We start from the raw sequence: 12557 nt of genomic DNA, 5'->3' as shown, positions 1-12557 counted from the left end.
TCCCCCCCCCGCCCCTGTTCATCAACACTGCTTGGTCCACAAGACAGCTGTGAGGACTAGAAGAGTCATTACAAGCATAGCATTTAGAGCCACTGTCAGGACACTGCTCATGTTTTTGCTGTTATTATATGATTATCTCCTCTCTAAAATGAAGGAGTTGGACCAGACTGAGAAGGTATGAACCATAGAAACCTTTCTCCAACCAAAATTAGGTGTAGACACCCAATATACAAAAAACAGATGGAAGTAGGAGCTACTCTGGTTGAGGGTTGGGAGGGCCTGGGACCCCTCTGTCTTGGAACCCCACACATCTATCTCCTTGTCTCCAACAAAACTCCATGGAACCCCTAGGGTTCCACAGAGCATAGTTTGAAAACCACAGGACCTGATTTCATAAAGCCCTGCTTGTTTTAAAATGCTTTTCTGTTTTCCTCTCCCTATAGAACAAGCTAGTTAACATAACCAAAGACACTTCCGGGCTCTAGGCTGGAGGAATGTTAGTCTACCTCTCTGGTTATGGCAGTTGTGGGTCCAGAGCTTGGCTATCTTTGGGGATCCAAGTAAGAGGTAGTCAGGGCTCCTAGCCAAAAACAAGTTGCTTCGACGCCAGAATTCTCTTCCTGCTTCTTGCCACGGAGCTGCCTGTGGCTTTACCACTTGGTCACCTCTTCCCTTGCTCCCTTTTTGCCCCTCTAGGAAAGCAGAATAGACAGATAAAATCATGTGTGAAGTTTCCATGCAGTCCACAAAATAATTTTAAGCATCTACTAGATACAAGGCGTGTCATTGGACAAGAAGGGTCAACAATGAATAAGACTCAAAGACTCACGCTATGCTTCAAGAAGTCATGGCCTTGTGGACTAGTGGGATAATTAATAAGTTAAATATGATACAGAAAGGCCAGGACAGTCCCAGAGACATAAACAGAGTGGTTAATGGGACAAGGGCCCAGTGTGACCAACTCTCTGTTGGTCAAAGAAGGAAGAGGAGATGGGCAGGTGAAGGAAGGGGGAGTGGTAGCCCAGGCAGAAGGACAGCGTGGGGAGAGCATGGCCTGTTCACAACTGAAACAGCAAACACATGTGGAGACAGTGGGCCTGGACATCGTAAAGGGCTTGGCCCACAGGGCAAGGCATTTGGGTTTTACCCTCTGGAAGACGGGAACCATGCTGGGTTTTAAACAGGAAGAAGCTCTGATAACGTTGCCTTTGTTTCTTGGGGATGGAGTGTAGAAACAGGATTGCTAACTGTGTGGGGACCCACTGCACTGGACAGTAGCCTAGAACCTTCCTCTTCTGGGGTGGGTCCATGTGGGTCCTTGACAGTGAGATCCTGGAGTCAATTGGAATTAAAACTCTATTTCTTTCTCGACACTAAATGCATGGGCTTTCCGGATGAACCCCTCTACTCCAGACCTCATTGTTCCCCAGCTCCACAAAAGAGGGCACCATCCTATGGAGATGGAGGACATGTGTGGATTGGGCCCTTGGGGACCAAGGTTTTCACCTACCTGAGTGAGGGGGAGGAGGCCACAGAGTCTGGGCATCCTGAGAACTTGGAGCAGAAAGGGACAGATTTGTATCGGCTCTGCTCTTCCTGAGTGTTGGAAGGTGGTTTCTCACTTACTATTAAAAAATATTTTGCTAGACCCAGGAGTCTTAGGCCCTCTGCTTTGGGTTCACCGACGTTCTGTGATTTGTGCCTCTTTCTCCTCTGTGGGCAGGTGCTTGTCCTGCGTGGAGAGCCCATATCAATGTCACTGGTGCAAATACCGGCACGTCTGTACCCATGACCCCAAGTCTTGCTCCTTCCAGGAAGGCCGAGTGAAGCTGCCCGAGGTAGGTCCTGGCACCTGGAGCCGTGAGTGTCGCTGGCCGTGAGCATGGGCCACACGAGGCAAGCCTACCCTTAAGAAGAGAAAACAAAGGCAAATCCCACAGCACCTGCTTCCACCCAACCCTGGCTGTTAAGGGACCATTTCACGAAAGAAGTGAACATGCATAGCTCTGACCCTGGGGCTAGTGGGCTCTGGTCAGTCCTGGAGGGTCAGTTACAGGCAAAAGTGCATTCCGGGTCATTCCAGCCATGAAGACCCTCCACATGCCACGTGAGCTCTAGAACAATTCCAGAGAGATGGGCGTTTGTGTGTGTGTGTGTGTGTGTGATAGAAATAATTATAAGTACACAGCAAGACTATATATAGACTTCTTGGCTGTCCCTCAGAGCATTGTCCACAGGGCATTATCTGATACTAAATTGGACAATTTGAGTAACAGGGAGAGAGAAATAAGAAAGAAATGTCAACTTATCAACCAGAGTGGTGGTTCTCCAAGTGTGGTTCCCAGATCAGTGGCATCAGCATCACCTGTGAACATGTTAGAAACTCAAAGTTTACCACCACCACCACCACCACCCCCGCCCGAAGACCAACTGGATGAGAAGCTCTGGGGGTTGGCTTGGTTCTTGGTTTCTATGGTGCAGTCAGTCCCATTTGGGAATCACTAGAGTTGGCTCCATGGTTAAGAAGCTGTGTTTTTATTCTCTCCTAATCTTTATTCTTATCCTTTTTTTGGTGGTGGTGGTGGTTTTGTTTTGTTTTTTGTTTCTTGAGAGAGAGAGAGGGAAAGAGTGTGCGCATGGGGGGAGGGGCAGAGGGGGAGTTGGAGAGAGAGAATCTCAAGCAGACTCCACGTTGAGCACAGAGCCCAACAAGGGGCTCAATCTCACGACCCTGAGATCATGACCTGAGCCAAAACCAAGAGTCAGATGCTTAACAGACAGAGCCCCCCAGGCACCCCTATGCTTATCCTTGAACACTATTCATCAACATAATAGAAATACTCTATACCTACATTGCTGCCTTTCTTAGGATGTAAGTTTGTGGGCAAGGACCTCAAAAATAATTGGTATAAAAATACTTTGGAAAAGTCTGCTGTTGTTCAGCCATTATGGTGCCTATGTGACCCCATCCATCAGACCAGTAGGACTGAACAGAGTGGTTGCTTTAGAACATGGTTATTTAGACTAGAAAGGTATTTATCTATATACAGTGTTGGTTAGACCCCACTGAATGCAGGGCCAGAACTGCCATCCTGGCCCATGCTCTCTCTGTCAACACTGGACTCAGTTTCCAACATCTTCACCCCCTTCCCCTGCCTTAGGTGTACCTTCCAGCCCTTTCCATGCCCACACAGGTGCCATGACCATGTGGCACACCCCACAGCTACGAAAGCCAAGAATGGTGCTGGTGCAGGAAGCACAAAATCTGTTTGGGGGACAGGAAGGGAATGGTGAGAACAGAAAGGCCCATCACAGTGCACTTGTCCCCTTCTCCCAGACTCCTACCTCCATGGGAACCCTAGTTTTGGCCAAACCTTTAATGGCAGGAGGGAAGCTGTCTTGTCCCTGAGGCTGAATGGGAAGGGTGATGTACTCCCCACTCCCAGCACCTGCTGCATGGGGCTCTGCCAGCCCACGGGGACAATGACTGAGCTCTGCTTGGCAATGAGAAAACTCGAGCTCCAAATCCCACCTTCCCAGGCTCGGATGGCTGAGCAAAATTTCTACAGGTAGAGGGTGGACAGGGCAATTGATTTTCGAGGTAAAGGCAAGGAATGGTGAGGTGGTCATGGGGAGAGGATGATCCGACTGAGTGGGAGGACATGAGGAGCAAACAAGAAAGAAACAAGAGAGAAACAAAGAGAAGGAAGAAGAGGCCGTGGAAGTCTCCAGACGTAAAGCCCTCTCCTTCTAGGATGAGGTCTGTCTGGCTAGAAATGGCTGCTCTGGATCATAATCGAGAAAAGAGACCCAGACTTAGATGGTCCCTTTAGGGGGAAAAGGAAGAAAGAGATTACATGTCGGCTTTAAAAAGGAATGTGAAGCTAACATGTAGGTGTCGATCCTGTTCCTCTTTAAGACAAAACGGATCTAAAGCTAGTAGGACAGACATGGATTTGACAGCAAGGGGCACAAGACCCTGATAAAAGGCTGTCCAGTCTCCTCAACCCTGAGCCTTTACCTTGGGGCATGTGGTCAGGAGAGGAAGGTCTGCTTCACCCCCCCACCCCCCAGGACCAGGGGCCAAGGGCCCAGGAAGAAACCTCTTACTTTGTTCGGGAACCTGTAAGTTACTTGATGAGAGCAGAAACAGAGAGGTCTTGAGCCTCTCTCCAGCTTTCCAGACTGATGTGTCTGGCACAGGTTTCATGTGTGGAGAGGCCCAAGGATAAACTAGATGAAACAGAAACAATTGAGCTATCTGGTGGATTTCAAAGGCCCCTAATCATTTAATTACCTTGAAGGAGGTTTTCAAGTTTCTGCTTTTTCTCTCTTGTTTGCTCCTCTTGTCCCAAGTTTCTTTCTTTTAAATACATAAAAGAAGCTTGCATCTGCCACTCAGAAGGAGGAAGAAAGAACTAGGAGAGAATAAAACAAGAGCCCACCATGTTTCCCAGTGCAGTTCAGGGATCCCTGTAGAAGGACGATGTCCTAGAGAGCCCTGGTTGCCAGCCAGGCACAACGCCCCGCCTACGAAGGCTGCCGGTGAGGGACAGCCCCTCCCAGGGTCTGATGCCGGGGCTCCCAAGAAAGGAAGAGGCCTGGAGGAACGTGGCCAATGGAAGGTGGTGATGAACTAACCTACCAGGGCCGCACTCAGACACTTTGCATTTCACCCGAGCTGTGTTATGGTGAGCCTCGCAGGCCATTACAGCAAGAGGCTCCCAGGGAACTTGGAATCACCATGCTTCCCTCACTGCATCACTGAATTGAAGTCACCTTTGCTCCTCTTTTTCCTGGATGTTTATTTATTCTAAGAAAAGGAAGCTCTGAGGTTGTGTTTCTGGTCCAAGTTTGGAGGCTGCCTTCTACCCAGCTCAATACTGGGGCCATTTTGAGTATAGTATAGAGGAGAATCCAGAGTTGACCACTTCATGATGATCATTGTAGTGGCATTTTCCTGGGGAATGTACCAAAGGGAAAAGAAGCAATAAATATTTGTGGACTCTTGACTGATCCAGCCATTTGGGGTCATGGAAGGAGGTCATTGTGCTCAGAGCTTAAAAAGAAAGCCCCTGGCTGCTAATGGAAATAAGGTGACCTTTTTTTCATGTTGTTATTTTGTTTTCTATATTTTTTGTTTCTGGGAAGAGAGAGTAGCAGGAATAAGGCGTAAACAAACAAAATTAGACATTTGAAAGGTGATTTTATAGAAGACCCCGGACAGAAGCGTTCCCTCCCCCTGCCAGGGGAAGAGCTTATTCACAGCATGGTACCCAAAGCTTTGCTATGGGTCACCTTTCGTCCTGCATTACGCAGTTCCTGAGCGCTTCCCATACGCAGGGCATTGCGAGAGGTTCCAAGGTGCATAAGACATCTGTAGTCTGCATTTAGAGATGAGTAAAATGGGACCGTTGGTCTACATGATCTCTAAAGTTCTTTAATTGTAAGTGGAAAGAAGCTGGACAGCACCAAGGAGCGGTCCATGCCCAAGAAGTGGTCTCAGAGGGTGAGTGCTCAAGTCCAGGCTACAGTCTCCCTGTCCCATCTACCAGGGTGACTGCCACTTGGCCTCAGGGCCTGTGGCTCCCCTGGACGTCAAGGCCCAGACCAATCCCCATAGATGAAAGAGGGAGCCGGGCCCAGAGAGTCTTCTGGAAGTCCCCAGGCTTTCATTTCCTTTCAACATCTGAGTGTGGGGACGCGGACAGGGTCCTTTTGTCAGTCAAGAGGGAGACTGCCAGGTGGCTCTTCTTTGCCCCAGCACCATCTTGTATCCCTAGGAAGGCTTTCATCCCTGCATCTTCCATTTCAACACTGGCTTTGTTGACTATCACCAGGGATGTTGAATTACATCTTCCTCCCTCCTCCTGAACAAAGAGTACATTCAGGTGAAGTTATTAGTCTGGAACAGAGAACTGGTCGATCAATGTTGTTATTATATTAATGGCAAGTATTCTAGCATAATTACAACTCTTAGAAATAGAGTGCCCAATAAACGTATGTTGTTTATAGTAACTATATTCCAGTTACAAGGAATGATTTTGTTTCAACTAATGATGGCATTGCGATCACAAGGCTGGGTCTTTAGATCAGCTGCCAGATCCTGGGTACCAAAAAGAAAAGAGAGAGGAAGGGGTGAGTCTTGCTGCACTCAGCCCCATTCTGCCAGAGTCAGGAGAGACTCCTTGCTTCCCAATGGAACAGCCTTTCCCAGGGGCAGCTGTTAACAGGGGACCCAGGCGGGAAGGGCCTCCAGTCCCTGAGTGGCTTTGGAATCTCCAGGCTCAGGATGACCTGAGCCCCCATCAGACCCACACACATAATAACAGTGATCCATAGGGAACAAAGGCGCTTTTCCATGGAAAAGCAAATCCACTGACAAGAATTTATGCTCCATAGACTATTTTACTATTATCTCTCATCTAAACTGAAAAGCAAAGTCAGCTGCTAAAGCTGTTCCCTGGGCATCAGACCAGATGCGCTTTGCTAGGAAGGCCCACGGTACACAGGCTCAGAGAGAAAGCTCCTGCAGGCCCTCTCTTCTGGAAGTTCAAACAGCGTTTACTCCAGAGAGCATGTGTAAGATCAGAAGAGGCAAAATGAATTCTACCTGATTTCCAAAGCAGTGCTAGAAAGGTTCTTCTCACATTCCCTACCACCCCCACACCCCGGACATGCATCTGTAGACAACATGGGCATGATAACATCTGCCAGCCCCCATTGTCAGTCCTCTCCTGGAACGAAGAGCTGGCAGGGGCTGGGGGGTAGCCCCTGGACTGAAGTAAGCCCCATGTCCTGAGACAGGGCAGGCCAAGGGCATTTACCCACCCCCCCACCACCACTGGCCTCTGGAGGGAAATCGGGTCAGCTACCTTGTCAGTGATTCTGACAAGAAGAGCCCTTCCTGGGGCCCAACGCAAGGGAACCAAACCACCCTCACCATGCCCTTCACCCTCCTTTGAGAAAACAAAGCCAACCCCAGCTAAAGAACTTGCTTCCAACCCACAAGCCGCCCCCACTCCAGGTACTCCATTCCTGGGCTGCCTTGTCTCCAGACAACTGCACTTTCCATCAATCTCGTCTGCCCCACCCTCCCCCCCTTGAGGTTATGGGTATTTCCTTTCTGTATTATTACTTTGCTCTCTCCATAAACCAGCCCATCGTAGATCACACTAATGGCATTATAAACTTGGGGAACAGCAAGAAAATATATGGTGTGTTACATTTTTGTATTGGGCACCATGGGTCTGAGAAGGTGAGTGTAAATTTGGAGGGGGTTGGTTAGGGCTAGGGCTGGCTTCTTTGGAATTGATGGGGGCCAAGGTGACATTGGTGGAGAGCCATACCCTGCAAATCACTTATTCCTTAGCTGCTCCTAGGTGCCGCCCGTGCCCCGCACTCCCCCAGAGCTTCACAGTTCCCCCATCTTGTTGTCACAACCTGGAGAATTAGAGCCCTCATCTTGTACACACACCGGGGCTGTAAATCCCCAGGCCTACCACCCCCCGTCCCCAGGCAGCACCAGCCCTAAGGGCAGTGTTTTCTCTCTCAGCTCCACAGCATGCTTCATGTCCTTGTTCAGTTATTTAAATATGCAGTGAAACCTCTGTGCAAAGCAGCCACTGACATGCGGGACACAGTGGATGGAAAGGCCTCTTTTTGCTTTCACACTTGGGCTTGATGTTCCTGCTCCCTCCAATTAGCGGTGCTATCTTTACTTCTGTGTGCATTTCGGTGAAAACCAAAAATGTGCACGGGCCTGGACAGTTGACCTGGAGCCCCCTGGAGCCACCGCCTGAAAGCCAAGACGTCCAAGATTTCCTTGCACCTCAAACCACTGTTACACTCAACCCGCAGTTCTTACAACGGCAGAGTGTAGCCACAGGCAAAACAGCCTCCAAGGGAATCTGGTTCTGAATGTATGCATTCATTTGTCTCCACGTGATCTTGTTAAATGCAGGTGCTTTCCACCTCCAAGAGCTGGCCCTCTCTCTTATGGTAGCTCGGAGAAATCTCTTCCTTGAAAGAGAGGAGTGTTACGTTTCTGAGGAATTCTGTATGGGGGCTAGATCATCATCTGGGGATGAAAGTCAGGAAGATGATCAGGTGAAAAGATTTTGTTCATCATCGTGGGAACTGAATGAGTTGACCGGTGTCCTTAGTTCCTTTATCATGAACATGGGGCAATTATACATATTGGGCTGTGAAACAAGATAGCAAATGGGAAAGCACGGGGGAGGTAATGGAGGTGGTAGAATGTGCGCTGGATGGAATCCCTGAAGCCCTCGTGCCGTGTTAACTAGAATCATGACAGCACCACTCACTGCCTACCAGAACCATACCGCCTGTAAGACTGTACTAGGTTCCAATGTGCCAGTTATTAAAATATTAAAATACTTCCCTACTGGGAGGTAAATGGCCCCTTCCAGAAGGCCCCTCCAGTGTTCATGCAGCTGATCCACCTTTGAATACTATACCCAGAGCTAGTTGAGCAGACACTGTTATCCCATTCTAGAGATGGGAAAACTGAGCTTTAGAAAGGCTATATAATGGTGTGTCCCAGGTCGTCTACTGGGTTAATAATAGATCTAGGACCATAAAATTCACTGAATCCAAACCAGCCTCTTCATTCTGTGGCCAAGGAGACCCAGACGGTTTGGGAGACTTGCCCAAAGCCACGTGGTTGGCTGGCAGAAGTCCCATTTCAGAGCACAGAGAACATGCTACTGCAGGATGTCACCTTCCAGAAGAGAGGACTGCTGTTAGAAGAGCAGTGGACAGACCCGGGGCCTCTGTCCCTGTCCCCCTGTGTTTGGGGCACTTGGAGCTGTTAAAATCGTCAGGTTCTGCAGCCTAGAAGGGGTGGGAAAAGCTGGACAGTGGGAGCTGATGGGGTGTTTGTGGAAAAGCGCACAGAGGTGGGAGCAGGGGAGACGGGTCCTTTGGAAGCGATGTAGGAAAAGGGAGTAGATGAGGGATAAGGTGCGGCCTGAACCCAGCAGCGGGAGATGAGGAGGAGACAAACATCTATTGAATGCTTGTTCTGTCTGTGTCAGACGCTTTATATGTGGTAGTTCATGGGGATACCCTCCCCCCAAAAGCCCTTTGGAGGAGGAGTTTTTAATCCCCACTAAGCATTAAGCCAAGCAACGATTAGAGCCCTTTCAAGGCTCTGAGATGAGCAGGAGGAAGATAGGCTTGCGTTCAGAGTCTAGTGACTCCCCAACCAGGTTAGTGAAGGACTCTCAGAGGTGATTGTCTGAGCCCTAGGCCTTGGTGGAGGTGCTTGGGACCCAAGTCAGAGAGAAACAGGGGGGTTTCTCTGCAACTTCCCAGGAGCCTTAGCCGCAGAGGTGGTTTTACACCTGGAATCTCCGTGTGACGCAGGTCAGGGTCTGAGGAGCTGGGGTGGGAGGAGGGGGCAGTGTGGTGGCCATGGTCCCTTCATGCCTTGCTGCCTAGGGAAAAATTGCCATTTTACATTTCAATTAGGAGGGACACTGGGGTCAATCGTCAGTGCCACCAGAGGAAAGTGGGCCCAGCCCAGCCCTGGGCCTCTCCAATTATTATTAATGAACTTACTCTCAGACCTGCCAACCTTTTTATATGCAAACTAGGTCTTTATGGGGCCACTGGCAATCAGGACTCATTAAAGAACGCGTGCCAAGCCTCAGTGAGAATCTTACAGGGGAAGAGAGGCTTACGCGTCTGCCCACATCCTGGACTAGAAGCAGCTCAGCCCCAGGCAAGGTCCCAGCCCTCACAGGAGGGTACAGCAGCTCTGAAGTCCCTCTGGGCGCGGGGAGATCCTTCCTCCTGATGTGGTCCCGGCCCACCAGGAGGAACTTGCCTCCTTCATTAAGGGGAGGGAAGAGGGTGGGCTGGCGGTCAGCTTCTTCAGCTGCCAACACGTCTGCTGATACTGAGCCATGATGTTTCCGCTTCCTGCCTCAATTTCTCCTTTGCAAAGTAGAAGGGATCCATTAGGTTGGTCCAGAGGGCTACCAGATTCCAGACACTTGCTGAGCGTTGCTCATGGACAGTAGTAACATTTTGCTCTAGGAGATGGGAGCGAGAGATCCAGAACTCCTCTTACTCCAAATGCAACCACAGACCCAGCTCCCCAATGATGCCGATGTGGATGGAGCAGGAGGGGAGGTCAGGCTTGTGCATGCTTTAGGGAGAGGAGAGCTGCCCAGGGTCTCAGGAAGAGAGAAGAGTGCAGTCAGCACCCTCTGGCTTGAGACTCCCTGCTTTTCATAGATCTCTCTTGATTCTCCAACATCACACACCTCCTGCTCCAGTCCTGTGCATCCTCCTCTTCACTAAATCATTCTTGTCTTCTCTGTGTCCTGCATTCTCATCTTGCTGGGGCAGGGGGATTGCTGAGGTGGCAGCCGAGGCAGGAGCATAGGATGGAGCTGCTAAAACTCTCTCCATATGGGACCTGAGTCCCTGGAGACCCACGTGCTTTGGAGTCTCAGGACCACGTGCCAGGCTCAGCGCTCTGCCCCTTCTCCCCTCCTGCTGCTCTTCTGTGTTTTCATTTATTTTTAATTGTAGAAAAATACACACATAAAACTTACCATCTTTACCAGTTTTAAGTGCAGATCCGTGGCATTAAGTACATTCATACTGTTGTGCAACCATCACCACCATCCATCTCCAGAACTTTGTCGTCTCCCCCAACCAAAACCCTGTCCCCGTGAAAGACTAACTCCCCATTCCCCCTCCCCCAGCAACCACCGTTCTGTCTCTATAAAGTTGATTATTCTAGGTGCTTCATATGAGTGGAATCATGTGATCGTTGTCCTTTTGTGCCTGGCTTATTCCACTTAGTATAATGTTTTCAATATTCAGACACACTGCAATGTGTGTTAAGATTTCCCTCCTTTTAAGATGGAATCATATTCCATTTTCAGTATGTATCACACGTTGTTCATCCATTCATCTGCTAATGGACACTTGGGTGGCTTCCACCTTTTGGGGTGGTGAATAATGTTGCTATGAACATGAGCGAACGAGTTCTAGTCTCCGCTTTCAATTTCTTGGGGTATATATCCCGAATTGAGATTGCTGGGTCTGCCAGACCTCAGCTAGCTGCCTTGCAGAATAAAGGTACGGGCAGCCTGAAGGAGAGAGAGGGTTAGTTTGATGGGCCTGGAGCGCTCACTCCCCTGTAGTAAGGCTCCAGGGTAATGAGGAAGGACAGAGGCGAGACCACCCCAAATCACGGAACCAGGACTGGGAAGAGCTGAACGGGTCCTTGGATCCCATCTGATTGACGGATAAGGAAGTTGGGTCTCCAAGTTGGGGTGTGATGTGCTCAGGTTCCATAGCTTGTCAGAAGCTCAGCAGGCACTAGAATGCGGGTCTTCGCCCTCCCAACTTTCAATGACAGAAGGGGCTCGTGCTTGCCTTCAGACCCAGGAGGGACAGCTGTCAGCTGCCTGATTGCCTGAGACCCCTCCAGTCAGCCGTTCCCCGGCAGCTCCTTTCTGTCTTACTCGGCTGGGCAGGAAGGCTGGGGTTACAGGCCAGCAGCCTCTGCTGAGAGCAGCATCCTTAGAAGCATGGGTATGCCAGGCTTTTGATGGCCAGCCTGCCCGGAAACCACCTGGCTCAGCATGACCCAAACAGTGTCATAACGGGAGTCGTCTGGGGGATGCTGGGACCTGCCTGACATGGGGGGTCCAGGCCCTGCATGTGTCTGCAGAAGGCCTCGTTCCTGCCCATGCCCATTGGGCCTGGCATTACTGACTCTCTTCCACCCAGGTCCTCAGAATCCAGCTACATGCCACCTGCCACCTTTGGACAGAGGACAGAGCACCCACACTCTGTATTTGACCCCATTTTTCCCCCAGCCCTCCCAGGACAGAGCTGACTACCTCAGGGAAAAAGGGCCCAGTCATTTCCTCCATCCCCCAAGGCTCTCTGGGCCCCACTTAGCCTGAGGGATGAGTGTGCTCATTGCTAGCATCCAAGAGGTGCTCCATGTGTATCTGCTCTGAGGGGCATTTCCATGGGGTCAGGTGCCACAGAGGGCAGTCGGAAGCTTCTCGATTTTAAAAGGTCTCTGGAGCTCATTCCAAATTTTAAAAGGTCTCTGGAGCTCATTCCAGAACATTCCCCATTGCCCAACTCAGCCACATGTGGAAGACCCTCCTGGGCCCTCCTGCGGTGGTCCAGACCCACTTTCCAGAGCTGGGGCCCAGGGCTCACTGCAGAGCTGCTCTTGTTGGTCTCTCTGTCCCAACTCTTGGCAGCCTAGCACAGGGATCATCAGCCCCAAGGTGGGACATGGGACACCTAGCAGCAGAGTCTGTCTCTGCTAGGGTGGGAGGGGGGCTGGGAAGAGGCAACCAAGAGTGTCAGAGTCTGGAGGGCATTAAAATGGAACCCGCAGAGGGTGGGCAGTGAGAAGTGGCCCCCAAATGGTGACTGCGGGATCTGGGATTTCTCGGACCCGTTCTCTCCCACATAGAGGCTGGGGAGGGGGGGATGGGCAGCAGTGTCTAGAACCTTCTGTGACTGTGTCCGCGGGAACGCGGGGC

At 50.4% G+C, this 12557-nt stretch overlaps 1 protein-coding gene across 3 annotated transcripts in view; it reads left to right on the top strand.

Annotated features, from left to right (window-relative positions):
- PLXNA4 (plexin A4) overlaps positions 1 to 12557 on the top strand; it is a 353986-nt gene that overhangs the window by 268154 nt on the left and 73275 nt on the right. For all 3 annotated transcript variants that reach the window (XM_021692788.1, XM_021692789.1, XM_021692787.1), the window contains one exon: positions 1724 to 1838. In XM_021692788.1, coding sequence (XP_021548463.1) covers positions 1724 to 1838 — 115 coding nt within the window. The remainder of the gene's footprint in view (positions 1 to 1723; positions 1839 to 12557) is intronic.

The sequence above is a fragment of the Neomonachus schauinslandi genome, chromosome 12 (assembly GCF_002201575.2).
Source record: "Neomonachus schauinslandi chromosome 12, ASM220157v2, whole genome shotgun sequence".
Taxonomy (NCBI): domain Eukaryota; kingdom Metazoa; phylum Chordata; class Mammalia; order Carnivora; family Phocidae; genus Neomonachus; species Neomonachus schauinslandi.
This window is presented reverse-complemented; position numbering and strand designations above follow the sequence as displayed.